This window comes from Rhincodon typus, chromosome 5 (genome assembly GCF_021869965.1).
Source record: "Rhincodon typus isolate 14 chromosome 5, sRhiTyp1.1, whole genome shotgun sequence".
Classification (NCBI taxonomy): domain Eukaryota; kingdom Metazoa; phylum Chordata; class Chondrichthyes; order Orectolobiformes; family Rhincodontidae; genus Rhincodon; species Rhincodon typus.
Window position 1 is genome coordinate 117,428,033 of NC_063336.1, and position 25,785 is coordinate 117,453,817.

At 39.9% G+C, this 25,785-nt stretch overlaps 1 protein-coding gene across 1 annotated transcript in view; it reads left to right on the top strand.

Annotated features, from left to right (window-relative positions):
* Nucleotides 1-25,785, top strand: part of otofa (otoferlin a) — a 323,207-nt gene that overhangs the window by 294,688 nt on the left and 2,734 nt on the right. Inside the window, exons 41-46 of the mRNA XM_048597126.1 lie at nucleotides 3,631-3,773; nucleotides 5,377-5,465; nucleotides 8,109-8,207; nucleotides 17,902-18,143; nucleotides 22,152-22,330; nucleotides 24,050-24,150. Coding sequence (XP_048453083.1) covers nucleotides 3,631-3,773; nucleotides 5,377-5,465; nucleotides 8,109-8,207; nucleotides 17,902-18,143; nucleotides 22,152-22,330; nucleotides 24,050-24,150 — 853 coding nt within the window. The remainder of the gene's footprint in view (nucleotides 1-3,630; nucleotides 3,774-5,376; nucleotides 5,466-8,108; nucleotides 8,208-17,901; nucleotides 18,144-22,151; nucleotides 22,331-24,049; nucleotides 24,151-25,785) is intronic.

Below are 25,785 nucleotides of genomic sequence, written 5' to 3' on the forward strand. Positions count from 1 at the left end.
CTGGTTCAGTGAAGAATGCAGAAAGGCAGACCAGGAACAGTACCTAGAATACATAAAAATGAGGTGTCGATCTGGTGAAGCTACAATGCAATACAACTAGCATGCTAAACAACGAAAGCAGCAAGCGATAGCCAGAGCTAAGCAATCCCACAACCAATGGATCAAAACTAATCTCTTGCACCCAGTCATGGATGCCTGTAGACAATTAAACAACTAACAGAAGGAGTTGAGTCCACAATATCCCCATCCTCAATGGTAGGCAGACCTATTATAAAAGATAAAACTGAAGTATTTGTATCCATCTTCAGCCAGAAGTGCTGATGATTTATCTTAGCCTTCTCTTGTGGTCCCCAGCAGCAGAAATACCAGTTTTCAATCAATTCAATTCACTCTACGTGATATCAGAAAATCGTTAAAAACATTGGATACTGTAATGGACATGAGCCCTGACAATATTCTAGCGATAGTACTGAAGACATGTACTCCAAACCTGACTATGCCCTTAGCCAAACTGTTCCAGTAGAGCTACAACAGTGACATCCACCCCAACAAGATGAAAACTTGAGACAACAAGGTGCAGGGCTGGATGAACACAGCAGGCCAAGCAGCATCATAGGAGCAGAGAGGCTGACGTTTCGGGCCTAGACCCTTCATCAGAAAAGGGGGAGGGGAAGGGGGTTTTGAAATAAATAGGGAGAGAGTGGGAGGCGGATAGAAGAGGGATAGAGGAGAGGATAGGTGGAGAGGAAACAGACAGGTCGAAGAGGGGGGGATGGAGCCAGTAAAGGTGAGTGTAGGTCGGGAGTTAGGAAGGGGATAGGTCAGTCCAGGGAGGACGGACAGGTCAAGGGGGCAGGATGAGGTTGGTCGGTAGGAGATGGAGGTGCGGCTTGAGGTGGGAGGAGGGGATAGATGGGAGGAAGAACAGGTTAGGGAGGCAGGGACGAGCTGGACTGGTTTTGGGATGCGGTAGGGGGAGGGGAGATTTTGAAACTTGTGAAATCCACATTGATACCATTGGGCTGCAGGGTTCCCAAGCAGAATATGAGTTGCTGTTCCTGCAACCTTCGGGTGGCATCGTTGTGGCACTGCAGGAGGCCCAGGATGGACATGTCGTCTGAGGAATGGGAGGGGGAGTTGAAATGGTTCGCGACTGGGAGGTGCAGTTGTTTGTTGCGAACCGAGCGTAGGTGTTCTGCAAAGCGGTCCCCGAGTCTCCGCTTGGTTTCCCCGATGTAGAGGAAGCCACACCGGGTACAGCGGATGCAGTATACCCTGCAGCCCAATGGTATCAATGTGGATTTCACAAGTTTCAAAATCTCCCCTCCCCCTACCGCATCCCAAAACCAGTCCAGCTCGTCCCTGCCTCCCTAACCTGTTCTTCCTCCCACCTATCCCCTCCTCCCACCTCAAGCCGCACCTCCATCTCCTACCGACCAACCTCATCCTGCCCCCTTGACCTGTCCGTCCTCCCTGGACTGACCTATCCCCTTCCTAACTCCCTACCTACACTCACCTTTACTGGCTCCATCCCCGCCTCTTCGACCTGTTTGTTTCCTCTCCACCTATCCTCTCCTCTATCCCTCTTCTATCCGCCTCCCACTCTCTCCCTATTTATTTCAAAACCCCCTTCCCCTCCCCCTTTTCTGATGAAGGGTCTAGGCCCGAAACGTCAGCCTCTCTGCTCCTATGATGCTGCTTGGCCTGCTGTGTTCATCCAGCCCTGCACCTTGTTGTCTCGGATTCTCCAGCATCTGCAGTTCCTACTATCTCTGATTCAAGATGAAAACTTGCCCAGTTTTGCCTATCCATTTAAAGCAGGACAAATCCAACCCACCAATTAGCACCTTATGACTTTCTTCTTGATTATCAGCAAAGTGATGGAAAGGGTCATCAACAGTGCTATCAAGTGGTACTTATAGAGCCATTCAGTCATGCAGTCATAAAGCACGGAAACAGACCCTTTGGTCCAACTTGTCTATCCCGACTGATTTCCCAAACGAAACTACTTCCATTTGCCTGCATTTGCCTCATAACCTTCTAAACCTTTCCAATTCGTGTACCTGCCCAAATGTCTTTTAAACATTATAATGGTACGTGCACCCACCACTTCCTCTGGCAGTTCAGTCACGTATGACCCACCAGTTATAGTTATAATTTCAACTTAGCCACTACAGATGCCGAGAAAAAATGCATCTCCATGGAAATGGTGGAATTTTGATACAGAGTGTAATGCTCTGGCAGTTATTCCAAGATACATGTGTACATCTACAAATGTGATCATTCAAAGGGATTGACAGGCAGGCTGTCAATATTCATCAATCATTTCAAATGTTTTGATCAGCCTCAAAAACGTATTCATTCCTTCCTGCTATAAATGACATCATGTGAATGACCTGTGTAGTGCCTTATAAAGGAATAACCAGCTCACTGCTCAGTTTGAGCTCTGCCAGGGCTGATCAACTTCTGACACCATTTCAAATGCATTACCATCACTGAATACCCCATTACCAACATCCTGGAACTTAGTATTGACCATAAACTGAACTGGACCAGCCATATGAATCATCATAGAATCCGTACAGTGTGGAAACAGGCCATTCAAGCCAACAAATCCACACTGACTCTCCAAAGAGCATCCCACTCAGAATCACCTCCAACCCCCTATACCTGTAACATCCCATGACTAATCCACTGAACCTACACATCCCTGGACACTATGGGCAATTTAGCATGGCCAATCCACCTAACCTGCACATCACTGGACTGTGGGCGGAAACCGGAGAACCCGAAGGAAACCCACGCAGACACAGGGAGAATGTGCAAACTCCATACAGACAGGTGCCTGAGGGTGGAATTGAACCCGGGTCCCTGGCGCTGTGAGGCAGCAGTGCCAACCACTGAGCCATATTGTCAGAAACTAGGAAATCTTCAGTGCGTTACTCGCCTCCTGTCCCCAAAGCATGCCCACCATCGACAAGACACAACTCGGGAATGTGATGAAGTACCCTCCACATACCTTTAATGTTCCAGCTCCAACAACAAACTTAACATAGAAACATAGAAAATAGGTGCAGGAGTAGGCTATTCGGCCCTTTGAGCCTGCACCACCATTCAATATGATCATGGCTGATCATGTAATCTCAGTATTCCATTCTCGCCCTCTCCCCACACCCCTTGATCCTTTTATCCACAAAGGCCATGTCCAGCTCCATCTTGAATATATCTAATGAACTGGCCCCAAAAACTTCCTGTGGGAGAGAATGCCACAAGTTCACAACTCTGAGTGAAGAAATTCTACCTCATCTCAGTCCTGAATGGCTCACCCCTTATTCTTTGAATGTGACCCCTAGTTCCAGACTTCTCCACCATCGGGAACATTCTTCCTGCATCTAGGTTTTAGATGTCCTGGATCCTGCATTTTATCCAGTCTGTTGAGGTAAACATGTTTTCATTTTTTTAATTTTATTTTTTTAAAAAAGATATTTCAACGGTGTTCACTTTCACTAAGATACACAGAAGCTGGCTCTTCACCAGCACCACAGTGTCAGAAATGTACTCCTGAAGAATATTCAGAAGTGACGTTTGGAAATGTTGGTTTAACTGATGTCCTTCCTTTGTCTTAATCAGGTGTAAAGAAAGAGACCGATGAACACTTGTCCCTCATTGTTCTACACCACTGGGAGGAGTTGCCACGAGTTGGCTGCAAGTTGGTCCCTGAACATGTGGAAACTAGACCTCTGCTAAACCCTGAGAAACCAGGCATTGAGCAGGTACAGAAAATAGGGCACAAAGGTGGTGTGGATTTTAAAAAAAAGTGTGGCCTTGTCTACAAAGATGTGCAGGCTAGGAGGGTTAGCCATGAGGAATGCAGGGTTACAGGTATAAGGCAGGGGCCTGGGTCTGGGTTGGATGGACTTCAGAGGGTTGATGCACACTGAATGAGCTCTATCTGTACTGTAGGGATTGTATGATTCTACAATAATGCTAATCAAAAAAAATGGAGAACCACAGTCCATAATTTTCTAATTAGAATGGGCTGGGAACTTGTAAACAGCATTCACTCAATTATAAATTTGCAGCAGGCAAAACTCTATCAGGGACATGGATAATATAAAGAGTTTGAAGTTTGAATCCTACTTAGGACCAGTTTCAGTTCAGTTTTTCAGAAATACAGATGTAATAAGAAACCTGACTTGGATCTAAATGTTATGTTTGATCTCTTGCAGAGAAATATTGCTTTCAAGACATTTCTGACCTGATACTTGATACTATTGCAAACCTGATGTCAAAATTAATGCCACTGAAACATACTACAACTTTTAGACCAAAGATCAAAATGACATTGTTTTAGTCACATCCCGATAGAAAGGACTTCACAGTGCCAGTTACTGGGGACAGTCTTGAAGAACCAACCATCTGACTTCAGTTATCTAGGCATTGTGAGGTCCTTCAACCAAACTCTGCTTAAGCAGCAATGAACCAACAGATATGAACATTCTTCAAAAGGCTGAGCTCCATATTGTATTACCTAACCCCATCATGAAGTGAGAACAAAAGATGTGGAGCATTGCAATGCACAATTATCAAACAATAAATAATAGAAGTAGTTAATTGTACATCTTGACATTTCATTAGTGTTTTGGAAGAATGTGGGTATTTAGCTGAAGTCATAGAAAACAAAGGAAGAAAGAATACATTGGTGGTTTATGATACTGGTGAAGAATTTTCCCAGAAAACAGTTCAAATCTCCCCCTTATATTTCCCTAATTAATCTATGGAGTACGCTGATGTTATCTGAAAAATAAACGTAAGCTATTCTACAAAGTAAGCAACTGACACAGTGAGTTGGTCCATCCTGACTACGGGTAGTTCTCCAAGAACACGATAGTTACATTCTTGCATGACCTTGCGCTAGAGAAAATCACGCAATAGAAAATTGCCATAGAAAATTATATTTTTGGGAAATCACTATAGGAAGTCTCTATATCTGTACAGCAGAAAGTTTTATTATCCAAACAACTTCCACTATTCCTCATTCGCATTCCAGCCAATTCGCATTAACAAAACACGCATTACAGCAGAACTACCTGTACAATTGTTACTTCTGGCCTGAGTAGAGAATCCACTGTAACTTTCCTGCCAGCGGAACACATTTGGAAGAGGAGTTTGAGACCAGAAGGGGTTTGTGCTGATTGGCTGAGAAGTGGAAATATTGCAGCAAGGCATACACCTGCTACCAGCACATGTCCCACTTTCCTATCGCAGGACAGCTGCCAAAGCCAATCCCAACACTAGAAATTTTGATCAGGATTTTGAAGTGGGCAGACAAATACAAGTAATTCATTTAAAATTCCCTTTCTTTATCATTTTCAGGGTCGCATTGAAATGTTCGTTGACATGTTTCCAAAGGACATGCCTGCACCAGGAGCGCCAATTGATATATCACCACGGAAGCCAAAGAAGTAAATTATTCTCATTTATTAAGGATGTGAAATATAGCAAATTAAACCCAATAGAGCTGCCCTGCTAATGCATATTTTACTGATTAATGTATTCTTCTTTTTTTCCTGAAATAATAACCATTTACCTCCAGAAAACCCTCAAAGTAACTTGAATAGTAGGTATGGTGACATCAATGTAATCACAATCTTGTGTAACAGCAACTCGGTGTCAAACATGTCAGACCCTGATAGACGATGCTCAGAGGCTATTTTGTCTCCAATGAAAGGAAATCCATTAAACAAAAACAAAGAGCTGCAGATGCTGAAACAAAACAGAAATTACTGGAGAAACTCAGCAGATCTGGCAGCATCTGTGAAAAGAGAAACACAGTTATTGCTTTGGTCACTGGATGCAAATTGTTAATTCAGTTTTCTCTCCACAGATGCTGCCAGACCTGCTGAGTTTCTCCAGCAATTTCAGTTTTTGGAAGGAAATGCAGTAATTGGAGAAGAGGGAAAGCAGCCTTACACGCTTCTTATTGTTTTTCTTAAATTTGTTCCTCTTTTGCAACCCAGCTCCGCACAGGTTTCATCCAGTTTGTATTTTCTGATGAGCCCAATGTTCTCTCCCCATTAATTTTGATATTGGTAAACAAACTTACCAAATGACAATTACTTTTTTGTTCTTGTTTTTGTTTGGTTCCTACTAACTACTCTCTCTTCTTTTCTCACATAATTAGTTAGAATCCAAATCTCACACAAGAACCAAAAAACATTTGTTTGGAATCAAGATGTGTATATTCCTTGCCTATTTTAACTTAAATTAATTAATTCTGTATCCATTCAAACTGATCAGCATTCAGTCAAGTTTCTGACACTGATTATGTTTGGCTACATTTTCCTTTTGTAAATAACAATGTAAGTGTTTCAAAAAAACAATTCCTGACTGAACATGAAGAATAGTTTGGCATGGCCTATAGAATATTTTACTCTGAACTATGCTCATTTTAGCTGGTTTGTGCATTGATCTAATAACATACATAGCAACTAAGGCTGTGAGTGTCAAAAATGCTGTTAATCGTGTTACAAATCCGTTTTCTGATTATCTAGTGGAAAGAAAAAGTACTTTATATCAAGATGTTCTTATGGAGGGTATGCACTCACAATTCTTGACTATCCATTTTAAAGTGAAGATGAGAACTGAAGTGTTGCTGTAGAGTACTTTAGCTTTTAGCTTTAACCAAAGAATTTAAAGCAATAATACCGGATTCTACACATTTAACACTAGTCAAACATCTGAAATTAAACTTTAACCAACTGTCCATTGGACCCAAGTCTACTGCAAACTTCTAACAGGGTCACCAAGACTAATTTTGCAAATTTTGTATGCAATAATCATAAAGCAAGTACTTAGTACACCAAAAAGGATTGTTCTCTATCTTAGGAGCTCTCAACTGGTAGGGGGTGAGAGCAGGTTGGTAGGGTATGCAGTTAAGTGTCCATTCAATTGTAGTTATCAGAGGAATGAAATTAATTCCAGACGATGACAATTGAATATGAATTTCTACAATGTTCTTTGCACTACATAGAGTACATATTGACTGTCCAGGAATTGGGAAGTGTCTGTTTTCCACTAGGATTGATGAACTTCAATGAGCACTTATTTCCTCCATATCTTTCCTTATGGTCTGAGCTGTCTTTAGATACTACTTAGCATGTCTAGACAGTGGAAGTTGAACTTCACCTCAAGGATGTGTAATCATCCACTGCAGGATCCTGGAAAACAAAGCTCAACACAATTAGGTTATGCCAATTTGGTAACAAATACTAATTACTGACAGCAATTCACATTCAATAGTTGTCTCATTCAATCATTATTCATACATGTTACAGGAGAAATTTTCAACCTGTAGCTCTACCCTACTCCTCAGTAATTTGGTTTGCAGTTGCTGCCTGGAGACATCTCTTTGCATATCATTTATAAATTAAATGGAAATATAATATTCTAACTATCCAGGTACTGAAGTAGTGTCAAGATTATTTTTCAAGCAATATGGATAATCTCTGCTCACCAATTCCTGACTGAATCATTGTTGTTTAGGTCAGAGTTCCTTTCTTTTTTTATCACAATCCACACTCACCATTAAATAAAGCAAGTCTGGGAAATCAACTGTCCTCTCTATTGATCAGCTTGCTTTGGTCACTGCTGAAAATTGAAGTCACTACAATATTAAAGTCGAAAATTGGTGTTTCAGTGTTGATGCAATTAAAATCTCAAACCAAACAAATCCTCAGTACTGGGTTATTGGCAGATTCTTGCGCCTTTGTATTTGACATATTACCCTGTTGTGTGAGGCCCAATAAGCAGAGTGGTTACAGACATAATGGTAAAGGCGACATGAATTCAATAACAGAAAATTTTTAAGGGCACTTTGGTGACACCTTTGCAACACACTCAGTTTAAGTTTTACAATTCCATCCTTGTCCCTTTAGTTATTACTTTACAACTAATCCATCAGTATATTTCTGATATGTTTTGAATGGAATCTCTACTGTGTGTGGAAAGTTAACACTGATCAGACAGAATGCGACAGGTAGGTGTGATGTGCATTCAACGTTATTTCTTCCTCAGCATCTCACCTTATCTTCCTTCCTCCCTGCCAGATATGAGCTTAGAGTGATAGTTTGGAATACTGATGAGGTTATCTTGGAAGACGATGATTACTTCACTGGAGAGAAATCTAGTGACATTTTTGTCAGGGGGTATGTACAACTGTGTGACCTGTGTTGGGATCGTGAAGTGCTTTTTTTTCTAATTCCTCTTTGTTTGTTGCTTTTGTTGTTAACCAGTTATGAACTGCGTGTTATTATTTGGAACACTGATGACATTGTTCTTGAAGATGATGCTTTCATGACAGGAGAGAAGATGTCAGACATCTATGTCAGGGGGTAATGATACTATTGCATGGCTCCTCCCCTCTATGCTGAACAATCATTCATATCTCACCATATATTTTCATAACATAGCTATTAGCAATTACATTTAACTGCATTTCAAACCCATACCAAACATACTTTTGGTTTCTTTCACATTTTGCTTGTAGTACAGTACCATGCCCTGCATGGAAAACACTATTGTAACTTCCAGCTACAATATGAATATTTTGGTTTTTGGAATGAGTAATTGATTTAGAGATGGAATTCAGATTTGCTGGAAAACCAACCCACCATAACTCAAACCCTGGAAGGTAAAAACGTAACAAATGTTAAGTATAAAACATTATTTGTCTCATTAAGCCTGCAGATAACTATGGTTATCTGTCCTCTATTTATTTAGAGTTCTGAGGGTGCCATGGGTGAAATGGTTTCTCTGAAATTCCTTAGAATGAAAGAGATTTGCAGTTTAGAAGACAGCCATTAAGTTCATTATCTATGTGTCAATCATTTGTTCAAATAATCTAAAAAAGGTCACAGACCATTTTCCCACGGCTCTGTCTCTTCCACTATTTCAAATTCTTATCTTAAAGAAAAAGAAAGCTCTGCCCCATGACTTCCTGTAAGAAATTCACCAAAAGGATTATTTCTGACATACCCACCACAGGAACAGGAGTAGGCCATTCAGCCCTTTGAGCCTATTCCACCATTCAATGAGATCATGACTGATTTGTGGCCTAACTCCAAATACCTAACTACCACGTTTAATGATAAAATATGCACATTAAATGTAAGCTTACAAACTGTTTTATGATTAAAATATAAAATGAAATGGCTTTTATTGCATTGTTATCTTGCTTTCATACTCCAACAATCCTCTATATTAGGACATTTTTTCCCCAATCTCTTCCTCTATTATCTAGTGACAATTTTAAATTGATGATCCTTTGTCATTGACTCCCCAAGCAAAGGGAACAATCTGGTCTAATTCTCTCTGCCAAAATTAATTATAATTTAAAAAGAACACCCTCTGTGATGAACTTTTTCTGTAATCCTTCCTTGTTTTAGTGAAAATTCACAGGTCTCTCCTCATCACAACTGTACATCCTTGGTATTGTTTGGGTTGTGTATAACATTCTATCCATAATGAACTCTAAACTGTATGCAGTGCTCCAACTTTGGTCTGATTTGTTTAGTTCTTTAATTTTGAAAACTCCCATTTATAAAACCCAAAATGTCATTGGATTCATCGAGCTGAGTTCACACATTTAGGAAATTATGTATTTTCATTCAAAAATTGTTTCTTTATGCACTTCAAGGTCACTCCTCCTGAGTTCATATTTTTCCTCTTTGTTTATCCTAATTAAATGCATCACAGCATGTTTTGAATTAAACTCCATTGGCTGTCTGCCTATTCCATTAATTCTGATAAGATCCTTTGCAGTCCTGTCCATTGTTAGTGAATCTTTCCAATTTTATGTCATCAGCAAATGTTAATAATTTTCTCATTATGCCCAATCATCTATGTATATCAAGAACAAAGGCAGACCTAGCACCAATTCTTGGAGCACATTATTCATAACCGGTTCTTCGTTTTCTGTCCAACAACATTCTATTCATCTTACTATATACGTTGTGTATACCTAAGTTGCAACAGGATAAGAATCTTTAATTTCTCAACAGACATCAAGTGAGATCGAAGATGCCAATTAATCTGAGTATAAATTCATTTTGACTAGTGCTACAATAGTCTGCTTCAGTGTCTCATTCTGTGGAACAACAATTATACAATGTTATGAAGGATTGACCTTCTGGTTGAGACCCTGCCCTCAACAGCATACAAAACAAAACAATGCAAGCATGGACCAGGGACTGGCACGCTTCAAACGCTTGATGATTAACAAATGCAAACTGGTAGATATAAGCAGAAAGACCAACTGCACATATTCCCGTGCATAACCGGTGCTTAAGTTAACTCTGGGTGAAATCTACAGGAATTTTACTTTTCTCAGAAAGCATGCAACAAAGTAACTAAAATATTTGCCTGTGGGTGCATGAGGACTGTAAAACTTTAAGTTGGAATCATTAGATTGGAATCTCCATGAATGAATTAAGTTTTGACTCAGTAACCACTCATATTAGTGCTCCTTGATGCAGCACTACATCTAATGTAAATGCAATATTCACAATGCCTTAATAAATTATACATTTTCAATGTAGGACAATTTCATACAACTCTCAAAGATAGATTCTTAAAGAAAAGTCATCTTTTAATTCTTTTAGATGTAACGTATTGTCCTCATTCTAACAATGTGTACGTTATAATTTATTATAATAGCCAATAGCATACATAAAAACAGAATTATTTTAAATAAAGCTTTATCAATTATTAAATGACAGTTTCAAGATGAACACTTGTATATTAATGAAGAAAATGAACATTGAATCTTCACCGGTTAATTTCTTCCCTTCTTTCAGAATTCAACTACCTTTTGTCCTCATCTCCCCACAAACACCACAACATTCCCCTCACTTAAGAGTGGGCTGTGACCTATCTTCAGGTACCTGTAGCCCTTTGCATCGCCACATGAGAACTTCTAAGCTGCATCACCCTGAAACTTTCTCTTCCTCCTCACACAGGGTTGCAGCTACTTTCCAGTTGGTAGCTCAAATAAGATCAGAAGCCAATCAAGTATGACTATCAGGTATAAACCTGCATTCTACTACCATGTGGCATATCACTTTACTGAAGGGCCATCTCACCATCACGATAATAAATGTATTTACATTTTTTCCGGCTTTGGTTCCTCTTTAGATCCTCCCCCAAACCAATTGAAAGACATCTTGGTTTTTGCCTGAATGTTACATTAAGTAATAAAATGTTTTCAGAAGACAGGATGTGGAAGGCTTTCATTTAAGTTGATTATCATGGCCTGCTGTTTAGGCTGGGTGGACTGTATCTAGAGAGCTGTAATTCTCAAACTTTTTGTTTGAAGGGACCTTTTTCAAATTGATTTGTAATCATGGAGCCTCCATTTAAATTATAGTGCTAGATAATACAGTATGAACGTGTTGCATAAAAATCTATTTTATTAATACTTTTAAAAAACAGGTATTGATTTATTAATACCAGTAACTTCTCATTGCAGTGTCTGTCTATTCTTGGCAAGAGCAGAGATATAGAGCAGGAGCCCAGGGTGAACAAAACAGATAAAAAGCAGAATGGGTAGCAGAAATAACAGGGGATAGAAAAGGGGCAGGCTCACCAGAGTGATAGCAAGAGCCCATTCAGAGCAGAGCAGAGGGTAACAGCAGGAATAAACAGAGAGCACACCATACTGAATGCAGAGAATGACAAAAGCAGGAATTTGGGGGAAGTGGGAGCAGAGAGTGCAGTCTGGAAGGAGGAGGAAACCTCAGATGGCATCAGCTTGAAAGGAGCCAAAGAGAATGAGCATGCAGGTTTATGAACGCAAAGAGTGTACTAGAGGAGCAAGAAAAAACACAGAGAACAGCACTACAGGGGAATGTACTGTGCAGCATGCCTCTGAACGCAGCTCATTCATTTAAGACCATCAGCACCTAAGACAGTGTTTATCTTAAAGGTTGTGGACTCTGATTTGAGAACCTCTGCATTAGAGCGAAAATAGCAATATTTTCCATTTTGTCCACATGAGCGATACCAGCTCTCAGCTGGGTATAAAACATTCTCCACATCATGATCTCGGACATATTTGAAAACAACCTGGCTGCTGGCCTGACTCTGGGAGATTACAGAAAGATGCAATTCCAATGAGAGGAATAAAGAAACAAAGAAGCAAGAGGAATTTAATTTCACAAATTGTAGGCTATCAGTTCACATTAACTTGTGAGATGAAAGGAGAACGAGCAAAATGAGAGGAATTCCTAACTTTGCTCTGCTGTTGTGTTTGTTTCAGCTGTTGCTGTCATACAAACATGTCTAATGCCTGACTGAACAACCTGTTCCTGCAGTGAAAATGACCATGTTACTTGCAGCCAGTTCTTGCCATGCATGACTATATGTAATACATTATCCAACAGCATCATTTGCACAAAGGGGAGATGGAGTAGGTTAATCAGTACAAAAGGCAAAATTACATGCTTTTCAATTTTTAACAACCATTTGCGGCAGTCCCAACTGTTGTTAACTTTTTGTACATTCACTAATGTGTTAATAACTGATAGGATTTCATAGCAGCAATGCAGAAGTCTGATTGCAGCAGTGTCCTGCTGTGAAGCTTTGATACAAACAGGCCCGTGGGGGCAAACCATGAAAGCACCATGAGTTTTGTTTGATGTGCAACCTTGATATTGTTTGAAATGAATCGGTTCAGTTAATTATTAACTTTAAAATTCTACAAAAGCATTTAACCCTTTTGAGAAATGCATGATATATTGTATCTAATGAAAAGAAACTTCATTAGCTTATTTAATGAATATTCCAGAGGAAGAAATGCCTCTCATCGCACTTACAATAGCAAGCTGGTGCTGAAACTCCTGATGAGAATGGCACCTGCCTGGCTCCTCGTACGAACTAAAGGGTGAAATTAAAAAGATCTAGCCATTTTTATGTCTTTTCCAACAGCAGCAGAAAGGAATCAAGCAGATGACATGACAATGCATTGAGATCAATATTCAAAGGGTTAAATGAAATGATGTCCATCAGCTATTTACTTTTTGATGTTATTTTCCTTTTCTATTAAAAGTGATGGGTTTTAATATTTGTAGATCAATATTTTGTTTCTTCGAGTTTCAGGACTCTTCTTTTTTAGCGTGGGCCATGCGGACAATGATTAAGTTCTGTTACTTTATGTACTGTTACTCTAACAGCAGTCTTACTGTGTTAAGAGGTATGTTTCTGAATACATGAAAGCTACTAATAGATTGACAAGTGCATCAAAATCTATAACGTGCACTTCGACACAGCTACATTGAAACATGACTGGTTTCAAACCAGAAGAACTCTTCCAATCCGCATGAAATCTATCTTCAAATTGATAACTATGACTGAACACATCAGCATCTGTCAGGTGGTATCACCTTAATCGATATTGATAGCAAACTGGAAAAACAGCCAGTAATAATTTGCCTGGTCTGCAGCTAATTTTAAAATAAGCATATCCTATGTGACATAAAATGAAGTTTCATGGTATTTCACAGAAAACATACCTCATTTACAGGGAGTTGCTGTGTGCCTGGTGTTAGGTGTTGCAGTGTAGTTAGGTTTTATGTTGACTTTGCTTGCAGTTAGAATGCTTGCTGCATGTTTTTTGGGGTTTGCATGACTCAACAAAAGCATACATTCTAAACATTCTTGGTGTTGTATCAAAACATAACTTTGATAATACCTGTTTTAAAGAGACACAGTTCTCTCCAAAAACTCAGTGATGTAATCGTAAAATTCTCAATCAAATTCTTTCTCCTCAGTCGTAATGCTATTTTTTGAATTGTCGATATTGTTGCTACGCTCCTTTGTGGGACAGAAGTAGAGGTGGAGAACAGTCTCTACAAGGAATAACAATTGAGTTCATGATGAATGGGCCTAAAGTAAAGATTGGGTTGTAGTCGAGCTGACTACAGTGAAGTCTTTATTTCAGTTCATTAGTTTGAATACTTAATAAACCTTAACAACAAGGATGTGGGAATTCAACTTTTCAAACAGTGAATTGTGATCAAAAACAAATTAGATTTTGGAATTACAAAACAAAATGCTCAAAGTAGGCATTGCTATACATAGGTAATGCTATCACACCCCTTGAACCTCCTCTGCATCAATGGACAAGTGCAACAAGTGTCAGGGAACACTGTCTCTCTCACCTTCCACTGTAAGTCACAAACCTTTCTTAAAGATATATATCACTGTCACTTCACTATTGCTGAGTCCAAATTCTGAAGCTTACTCCCTACTGACAATGAGAGATTACTTGCAACACACAGACTGCAACAGTTCAAAAAAAAAACTCACCATCACCACCTTAATGCAAACTATAGATGAACAATAAATGCTGGGCTTGGCAGTGACGTCTATCTCTCCAGAACAGTTAAAAAATGAATTTTTAATTTTCAGTTTATGTGCATTAAAATAAACTACAATCGAGGGTTTGAAATCATGACTAGTAATAAGATAGATGGTTTTTGCGTTATATATCCCACCGAAGTTGATGAATATATTACAGACCTATTCTTGTACAAAGATTTGCTAGTCTCCTAAAAAGCAACTTAATGGTATAACTGGGAAATGGGATCAAATGGGCTGAAATAAGTAGGTCATCAATAGCTTGGCCTATTGTATGAGCAGCAGAACTAAACACTACCAGTTCATGTTGGGGTCAAGTGCTGTCACCAGTCCTCTGCTGTTGAGAGCCTATTTAATTAATAGTGATAGAGGATGAACCACAAGTGAGTCTTAATGAGAAGAGATGCATGTCTTAATAAGCTGTAGTTTATTACATAATATCAATAGATCCAGTTATATAGTCTTAATTATTATGCCTAACAAGCCAATCAAGAGACACTCTGATGACACATTTGTCCCCATGTGGATCTTGAGCTAGTCTCCTCTTTTCCTCACCTAAGGTTGTATGACATTATCACTTGAATGGAACTGAACATAGTCTCCGACATTTAATCCAGAATCAATTCTTTACACAACATTTCCCTCCAAGCCTTTCCACCCCCACCCCCCCAATAGGTAATGTTTGTACATTTGGGTATGTAACTACATTTACTTCCAGCTCTACCCCATCAACACCCATGTTTCTGATTTCCCAAATTCAGGCGATCTAGAGGTTCATAATTCTTCCACAACTTGGAAGATTGGTAGGTCTTTGCCTTGAGTGTTGTCAGCCTTCTGATCTTAACCTTGATTGATCTGTAAATAATTTCCATCACGACATTCCTCATTGGGTTTGCTCCAATCAAGCAGGACAATTGTTCCGTAATGAGAGAAGGTTCCTGCGGACCTGGCATGCAATGTCCCCAACTGTAGAGACAGTATACAATTCCTGCTTGTTTGCTGACTCTTGAACAACCATACCCTTCCTCTAGGTCCTTATCTGTACCCATTCTCCAGCAGCACCAATGGACAGCGAGTCAGAGTTAACATTTTGAGCACAATATGACTTTTTCATAATTGCTACTGTGGTTTTGGTTCCATCACATGAAATCTTTGTATGAGAAAGCATTTAGATTTTTTGTTGTCTGAACTGCATCCTAACTCTGCACGTGATGGGAGTGACCAATAGTAGTATCATTCCTTTGTTATTTTTATTGTATTCATTTTGCAAGCTTTTAAACTGCGCAAGATCACATTTTTTCCCTTTAAACTTTTAAATGGTCTAGTGGTCTAAATGGTAAGTAACTATGCATCATCCTGTCTTTTTGTGGTCAAAATAGCAGCTTCTGCCTTCTGCAACTAAGTTGAAAATTTCCTGCTTTTTCACGAGCAAACTGGACATTTTCTTGCCTTCCATAGCTTAAAACACAATGTGCAATACTTTCCACAATTTTTCAATTAAACCTTAAGGCTATAGCCTTAAAAAAAATCTTCCCATCTAAACCACTGTTTAAATTATTAATATTCCATTCTTATCACAGTCTTAAAGTTTTCCGACTGTCGTCTTCTGCTCCATTATCATCATTTGCTCCATGATATTCCTGATGCTGCAGCCTGGATACAAATTCATCATGACATCACTAATGTCTCGGTCAATGGAAAAGAATGGCCTAATGGTATTATTGCTCAACTATTAACCCAGTGACCCAAATAGTGTTCTGGGGACCCAGGTTCAAATGCTGCTGTGGCATATTTTTAAAAAAAACCTCATCATCTACTGGTCAGGACAAGTTAATGTGTCCACAATCTTTGTATAAAATCGATGTGAAGTCACTCCAAATAGAACCTGGACTTAATTTGGACTATTCGTTTTCATAAACTGTGTTGTGGCAGAACAAAATAAATCTGGAATTGAGGGTCTAATGGTGACCATGCAATTGTTGAAAAAACCCATCTGGATCAGTCCTTCCCTAGCCTGGTCTAGGTGTTACTCCAGACCCACAGCAATGTGGTTAAGTGTTACCTGCCATCTTGACAATTAGAGATGGCCAATAAATACAGATGTGTCCAGTAGCTCGTGTGAATGAATAAAGAGAGGCTGGGCCTCATGGTGTGGGCTCACTATAATGTTATTGCCATTTGTGAATGGTCAGTACTATTCTTTAACTCCAATCTTTCCCAGCCTCATCCTGTGTGCTGTTAATTTAAAGTTTTTAGCTAACAGATTTTTATCTTTACTCACAGAACTCCAATACAATTGCTTCCCAGTCAAACCTCGAACGAGGACTGCCCCCTACAGATCTTTCTCTCTCAGAATTCTTATGACCAAGTGTGATTCGTTTTTGTTAAGTTCTTATGAGATCACACACCTCCAGACAGAAGTGAAGGTTTTAATCTAGAGTTCTCTTTGTGCTTTGTTGTTTATCCCATGAGTTCTGTAGATGGCCTATTTGTTCAAGTGCTTGCAGCTGCTGGTTCACTGTCAAGTATTCTTAAAGTAGTAAGTCCTTAATGATCAGGGATCAGTTGGCTGGATGGCTAGTTTGTGATGCAGACTGATGCTAACTGTGTAGGTTTGATTTCTGCACTGATTGAGGTCCTTACCTGAGGCATGATGACCCTTGGGTTAAACGATCACCAGTCATCTCCCTCTCTCCAATGAGAGAGCAGTCCTCTGAGACTACGGCAACTTAATCTTTAAGTAGATAAAACTGCACAATGATCCCACCTCTGCCCCCATGTTATATATACTGTGGAACTAACCACTGTCTGCTCATGTTTGGGTCATGTGCTGTGGGTCTAAGGCCTATTTAAAGTGTTAAAGGCTGAACCATTAGTGAGTTTAACAAGATGAAATTTATTGTTTAATCGTGAAAAGTACAAGTTACAATGGCCAGTTAGACAAAATAACTAAAACTTTCAGGAGACATTGATGATACATCTGTCTTCGTTGACACTCCTTCAAGCCCCACCTAAAACTGTATGATGTCATCAGTGTCATCATTTCCTATAGTATCCTATATGAAACCTTTCAGACCTTTGTCTTGTTCAACATCTGCTGGACCTTCACTGCACACGAGGACAAGATCAACAGATAGCTGGAAACACCATCATGTCCATTTCCCCTCCAAATGCCTTCATCAAAACCGAACTTGTAATTATCACAGCAAATATGAAAAAAATCTCATCATCAAGTGCTTAGGACAGGGAAATGTTGCACCCACATTCTTGAACAAAATCAATGCGAAGTGAGCTCCAATTAGAAACCAAGTTTAATTTGGACTATTCTTTTCAAAAACTGTGACAATGCAAAAATCTCCTAAAGATCAAATGCAAACAACTATTTTTTGGTTTGTACCAAAATCAACAAAATTAAATAACTTCCCTGCAGTCCTGTAGTTGTTAAGAGTTACTGTTACATTATGATTATTTGGTTGTATCTCATAGCTGGCTGAAAGGACAACAGGAGGACAAGCAAGACACTGACGTACACTATCATTCATTGACTGGCGAAGGCAATTTCAACTGGAGGTTTATCTTCCCCTTTGATTATTTGATGGCTGAGGAGAAGATTGTCATCTCCAAGAAGGAATCCATGTTTTCCTGGGATGAGACAGAGTACAAGATCCCAGCTCGCCTGACTCTGCAAGTGTGGGATGCTGACCATTTCTCAGCAGATGACTTCCTTGGTATGTGTTAATCCAGTTTCTCTGTGCAATCTGTTGAAGCATTCACTCCAGAATTTTTAAATCTATGTTTTCTTTAGGTGGAAAGCATGAATGCATGTTTATCATTCGGAATATTTTTCAGCTGTGAAATAATTGTGTTCACAGATGAGGGAAATGAATCAATTTGCCTCCTTCTCTATCTTGGTAACTGGAATATTTTAGGATCTGCAATTCAAATTAAAGCTACCTGCCTAGAATGAAATAGAATATGCTGAAGAAAAATTTGAATTGGTTCTATATCCCCAAACTCTAGAACATCAGCTTATGCAATACCTTACCACCTGTGTCCTAACCCAAACTCTGATCACCAACCACTCCTGTCCTAACTAATCTACACTAACACCTAACCCTCCAATGTCTCCAAGTTAGAATTCTCACACCTGTCTTTTAAACACTTTATGAACCTGGAGAGAGAAAAAAAAACTTCATGACCTTGCTTCTTCCTATCTTGGTAACTTCCAGATCTGCAAATCCCCCCAATTACCTGTTCTCCCTGTGTCTTTAATTTAACTGTGACAGTTTGTCATCAGCCAGTTGGGTCCCATTCTCTCTAAACACTCTCCTTTTCATCAGCCATTTTCTCTAAAAGCCCCTTTGGAAACTAAAATAGCTTCTGTACACTCTTTCAAGCATCCCCTTTGCTGCAGCACATCTTCACTCCCACCTGGCTTCCCTGAAATTACCTCGGGACAGTTTTTACAGTTAAACACAATAAATCAACGTGGGTGATTGTCGGATGCTAAATCACTATTTTTTTTTAGATTCTCTATATATTGAGTTTGATTTGCTTCAAAAACTTTTAAGGTTAGATTGGACTGGAACTTAAAAGCAATTATGCAACTTGAATGTAAAGAGCACTGTCCATTTTATTCAACCCACTTGCATTGAAAAATTTGCAAATGTGGTGGTAGAGATCTGAAGGATTTCACCCCTTTAGCATGCTCAGAAATCTGGAATTTTGATCAGATTTTGTTTTCCGGTGGTTTCTAAACTCATCTTTTGTTATTATAAATTATAAACAAAACCTGATGGAATTTCACACTGAGTGAAAATTAAAGGGTGAAAATAAGACAGTGTAGAAGAAAAGAAAGACAAATCTGGGGCCATTAAATCAATAAATTGATCTTTTTTTCTGTGGGTACACCAGTGAGAACAAACAATAAGTTTTTATTTATCTTTCATCCGACTAAGATGTACAGCGACATCATAAGATTTCCTCTATCCAGTGTTTCTAAAATGTGCATTTTCAAAACCAGGGCTTGTGAATTTGCAAGGAGTATTAGGTACAAGAAACTGTCACAAATGCAGTTACAGACCTGAAGAGTTCTAAATGGTGCTTGGATAATATAGGAGAATATGTAGTGTGGATATGTTAGCAATATTCTGACTTTGAGGTGCTCTTTAAAGCAATTTACCACCTTACAATGTTGGAAGATATTCATAGGCAAGGCATCCGGTCAAAATGTATAGCCCATAATGAATGACCAATAGGAGCAATGTCAATACACAATGACCCATTACTGATACATTATAGTGCCAAATATCAATATATTTAGAATATGCCTTGTAACTTTGTGTGGAGAATACAAGCTGCAGAACATGTATCTGGTGACAAAAACAGAAAGTGCTTGAGAAGCTGAGCAGGTCTGGCAGCATCTGTGGAGAGAAAGCAGAGTTAATGTTTCAAATCTGGTGATTCTTCATCAGAACTGTTAGCATCTGGGGGGAAAAGTGGTATTTATGCTGATGATGAAGTTGGGAATGGAGAGGGAGAGGGGAAATGGAGCCCAGAGGGAGAGATATGAAAGGGGTAGTTAAATGAGGGGATTATGGATGGCAGGCCAGGACAGAAGAAAAGCAGAACAAGAGCTAAGAGTCTGAGAGAAAGGCTGAACTGTACTGAAAGCAACCCATATAATGTGATAATAGGCGTAGGAGTGGCTAAGAATGGGTGACTGTGCTAAAAGCAGCTCATGTCATAACAAGACTGAGTGTGGGGTGTGTTTAAAAAAATGGAAGGATGGAATCAGGCTGTAAAGCTATTGAACTTCATGTTGAGTCCCCAAATGGAAAATGAGATGTTGTTCTTCATGTTTACACTGAGCTTCATTAAAACACTATAGCAGACTGCAACAGAGATGTTGGTGTGGGAACATGGTCATGTATTGATATGGGAGGTAACTGGGAGCTCAGGGATAGAACGTAGGCATTCTGCAAAGCAGTCACCCAGTCTCCATTTTGTCTCCCCAGTGTAGAGGAGACTACATTGAGCAGCGAATGGAGTAGACTATATTGTGAGAAGTGCAGGTAAAGCGCTGTTTCACCTGGAAGATATGTTTGAGCCCTTGGATACTGAGGAGGGAGGAAGTAAACAGAAATGTTACACCTTCTGCGGTTGCAGGGAAAGAGTCTGTGTGGGTTTTTTGAGAGTGAAGGAAGAGGACCAAGGTGTTCTGGAGGGAAGTGTCCTTGCAGGGGGCTGACAGGAGAGGGGAGAGTAATGTGTGTCTGGTGATGGCATCCCACTGGAGGTGGCAGCGATGGCGGCTAATGATCCTATGGATGTGGATGCTGGTGGGATATTAGGTGAGGACAAGGGGAACTCTATCGCTGTCACAGGGGGGAAGTGGGGGGTGAGGGCTGAAGTGTGGGAGATGGGTTCAACTCGGCTGAGAGCTCTGTTAACAACGGTGCTGGAGAATCCTCAGTTGAGGTAGAAGGCAGACATTTTGGAGGCCCCTTTATCGAAATTGGCATCATCAGAATAGATGTGATGGAGACAAAGGAACTGGGAGAATGGAATAGAGTCTTTACAAGAAGCAGGGTTTGAGGATGTATCGTCCAGGTAACTGTGGGATTTGGTGGGTTTACGGTGGATATTGGTGGCCAGTCTATCCCCAGAAATGGAAACAGAGATGTTGAGTAAGGGAAGGGAGGAGTCAGAGATGGACCAGGTAAAGGTGAAATTGGGGTGGAAATTGGAAGCGAAATTGATAAACTTTTCCAATTCTGGTTGAGGGAGTGAAGCAGCACTGATGATGTCATTCATGTACTGGAGAAGGAGTTGTGGGTGGGGGTCTGAGTAGGACTAGAACAAGGAATGTTCCACGTACTCCACAAAGCGACAGGCATAACTGGGACTCGTGCACATACCCATGGCCAACCCCCGACCTGCAGAAAGTGAGAGGAGTTAAAGGAGAAGTCATTCAAAGTGAGGATGACATTGAGGATGGAGGAGGGTGATGGTGGATGGGGATGCTTCAGGAAGAATTGAAGAGCCCTGAGACCATCCTGATGGGGGATGGACATGGAAATGGATTGTATGTCCATAGTGAAGAGGAGACATCACTGGCCAGGTCATCGTTTTTTGCCCATCCCTCATTGACCCGAATTGAGTGGCGTGTTCTGTCACTTCTGCCACTTCAGAGAGGCAGTTAAGAGTCAACTACATTGCTAATTTTGTGAATGTTGCATTGTTCATTGTAAACCTCACAACAGTGTCTAGTTAAATGTGATTCCATCATGGAGTTATTTAGCAAATGTAGATCAGATTGTGTGAAGAACTACATTGACAACCAATTTTGGATTGTCAGTCAGGCTCACAGTGTGGTGTATTTGTGGTGTGCAATAGGTGGGTTGGCTGTGTATATGTTAATATGTACATGCACACACTAGAAGTTGCATACATTAATACACAGCCTTTTTGTTGCACACAAAATATGCACTGCGCGTGTTTTTACCATAAATGTTTCAGCAAAACCTTTGGTTTACTCTCTCATTGACATTCTTATAAACTGTCTTGATGAATGCAGGATAAAAACTTCAAACAAAATGTGGCTCTTTTTTCAGCAATACACATTCAACAATATGAATTTAAGGAGATATTTATTTAGAAGCAGAAACAAAATATCCTGAGGCAGTTTTCTTGAACTTGACTCTTTCTTTTCTCATTGTTCTTTTTCCTGGCAGGTGCGATTGAATTGGACCTGAACCGATTTACACGTGGAGCAAAAACAGCTAAACTCTGCACCATTGAAATGGCTACAGATGAATCTGCTTTCCCTACTGTTTCCATTTTTAAACAGAAGAGGGTGAAGGGCTGGTGGCCATTTGTGGCCAGAAATGAAAATGATGAAATGGAGCTTACAGTAAGAAGTTTTCAATAGATTTTAAACTGATAAACAGTTTCACCATCAATATTACCCCAAAATGCAGGCCACAATTTTCACTTAGTTCAAACAGAATTCAGTCCGTACAAGAACCGATGCTAAACACTCTTGGTACAAGAAAATTCAAGTTTCTTTTCCTTATTAACTTATAAAGTCTCAATTCAATTGTATCTGCTTTACATCTTTGACAAGGAGAAAAACGGGTTTTGTTCTTAGGCAATCAGAGATGCGTGAATACAATTCAGGTGACATGAACATTTTTCGACTGTGTTTGATAGATTCTGTTGATAACTCTTTCATCCACAGGAGATGGAGAAGGGGTTAACAAGGTGTAGAGCTGGATGAACACAGCAGGCCAAGCAGCATCAGAGGAGCAGGAAGGCATTGGTTAGCTCATTTGGCTGGTTTGTGATGCAGATTGAAACGACCAGCATGCGTTCAATCCCTGCACCAGCTGAGGTTACCATGAAGGACTCTCCCTCACCCTGGGGCATAGTGACCCTCAGGTTAAACTACCATCGGTCATCTCTTTTTCTAATGAGAGCACAGCCCTTTGGGACAATGATGACTTTTACTCTATTTCACCTACATTTCAGTGATAGTTTATGTGTGACAGAGGCTGAACTTTGAGCACACTTTCTACACAATTTTACTTGGGGTGCTCAATATTTAAAATTACTTAGAGTTATAATATCCTGAAGTGCAAAGGCCACATTTGATATTTATTGTACACATTCTTCTACTTTCCAAGTTTTCTTTCATATGTAACATATAATTCTGGCTAGATAGTCATAATTAAGACCATTTCCCAGATTCATTCATTTTTCACTGAATAATTTGGTGGTTATTCATATTTCGTTGTGTAAATACACTGATGGTTCTTAAAACCAGAGTGGATAAATACATCCATCAATATGGGAACAAAAAATAATCAAAATGTTCAAGGCTCAGTTTGTATACTTTCAATACAGACACAACAACTGGATTTAGTTCCTTTGTGTTAGGTAATGGAAGGATAAATCAAATAAAGGGGTTCTTTGCACTAGAATATGCCACTTTAAGGTTCCAAATCCATACCCTTGTCTGGTGGGAGAGCAGGAATTTAGTCTTGAATCCAGCTCCCCTCGATTTATCTACCCTGATACTTTCACATTTCTACTTAGTAACTCCAGCCAGCTCTATGGCAAGTGGGGATGGGGATTGTTGCTGTCTCCCCAATAACTCACTGACACTGACACAAACTAAATGTTTTCAGATCAACGAGAAGAGAAATTGAGATAACATTAGGTGAGTTATGGGTGAGACACTGGGTGATAATTATAACATGTTCTCCACAACCATAACCTGCCATATCACTCGTTCATTTCACTGAACACAGAGCAACCAAAAAAGATAAGCAAAATATCATCTTTTCTAAAGATATGAATGCTACCTCCTAATAAACATTGGCAAATGTGGACTGTATCTTTCTTCACTCTATACAGGCACCTTTTACAATAGGTTTCATACAAGCAAGAAGGCCCCTGTTTGGTAGCTCAATGCTAACTTTCCTCTTGTCACTGTGAATAAAGCCTCAGTCTCTCAGGTCAAATGCAAACTGCAAACATGGTCCTATCAGCACTCCGGAAGAAGCCACATGGAGTGGCCATCACTTTTGATTTGTGAAAGAACCATTCACCGCATCTGTTCTGTTTTCAGGGTAAAGTGGAGGCTGAGTTACACTTACTGACAGCAGAAGAAGCTGAGAAGAGCCCTGCAGGACTGGCTCGTAATGAACCAGAGCCACTGGAGAAGCCAAAGTAAGTGCAGCTTCCTTCTTCCTTTATGTTCCAGGTCATGTCTCAGTAATGTCACAATGCATTTACTCAGCCCTTTGAAGAATATGCCAAAATACAAAGATTTATCTAATAATATTAGGACAATATCAGGTTATAATCTCTGGAAGAAACAAGCTTTTTATAAAAGTTCCAATTTAACTTTACTATTGTTTACCTTGTATTTTATACGTAAATAGTAAAAAAGACATTGGAGGAAAAAGATAACAGCATTTTCAAAAACATGTTATTACCTTTTGAGAGGAGCTTTCACAGAAATACATCGCGAATGTTTTATTACAATTGATGTTCAAGTTAACTACTGACTCATTCATTTACAGAAGTGAAAGAGCACCCTTTCCCTTATGGCTGATATTGTCGATATTGCTGGGACATGCGGCTATAAGGAGCTGATAAGATACTTGTAAATGAGGAGCAGTCAGAAAGGAATGAGCTAACTCAGTGACGCTTCATAGTGATTGCCCCTGGATGAAGTACACTTCTGAATAAGCCTCTGAACATTATCATTCTGCCTCTATCCAATCATAAGCCTTTAGTTTTCATTAATCTCAACATTAAGCAATAACCAAATTGAAATGCAACACTTGGAGAGCTTGAATTTTTTGTTGTTGTTTCTAGAGTGCATATCAGTAGCATTTACCAAGAAGTTTTATTCTCTGGGTTTGTAAAACACAATCTAAGCAATAGAGTTTTTTAGATTTCCACTGACTGCTCACTGCAGAGAGCAAGAGTGACTTCAGCACAGATCAGCAGAGCTGATACCTTTACCTGCACTGATTGACAGCAATGATCTGTGATAACACAGTCAGCACCACATACCCTGTGACCCCTGCCTTCTTACTCACCCTAGGAGGATTTCTTTTTATTTCCAGCCCTGTGCTCATTGAGAAAAGGACATGTGAGCAAGCTAAAATCCTTTATATGAGCTACTCACCCATCTTTCACTGAACACAAAGTAATTTCTTAGATTATATTCTGTTGAGCATCCACACACTTAGACCAGGCTGGCAAAGGCTGCCGTAACATTTCAACGTCGGGTTCCTGAAAATGTGAGTCAGACCCTGGCCATATTTTCATTCTGAACAATTGTACGTAGAGCCCGGTGTTGGTATCGCCAGAAGCAACAGTCACAACATTGAAATGACATTTGGACAGGTACATGAATAGGAAAGGTTTAAAGGGCCAAATGCAGGCGAATGGGACTACTTTAGTTTGGGAAGCCTGGTCAGCATGGATGAGTTGGACTGAAGGGTTTGTTTCCATGCTATATGACCCTATGGCAGACAGACAGGTTTTAGAAGAGAGATAGTAGGAACTGCAGATGCTGGAGAATCCGAAACAACAAGGTGCAGAGCTGGATGAACACAGCAGGCAAAGCAGCATCATAAGAGCAGAAAGGCTGACGTTTCGGGCCTGCAGGAACAGCAATTCATATTCCGCTTGGGAACCCTGCAGCCCAATGGTATCAATGTGGATTTCGCAAGCTTCAAAATCTCCCCTCCCCCTACCGCTTCCCAAAACCAGTCCAGCTCGTCCCCGCCTCCCTAACCTGTTCTTCCTCCCACCTATCCCCTCCTCCCACCTCAAGCTGCACCCCCA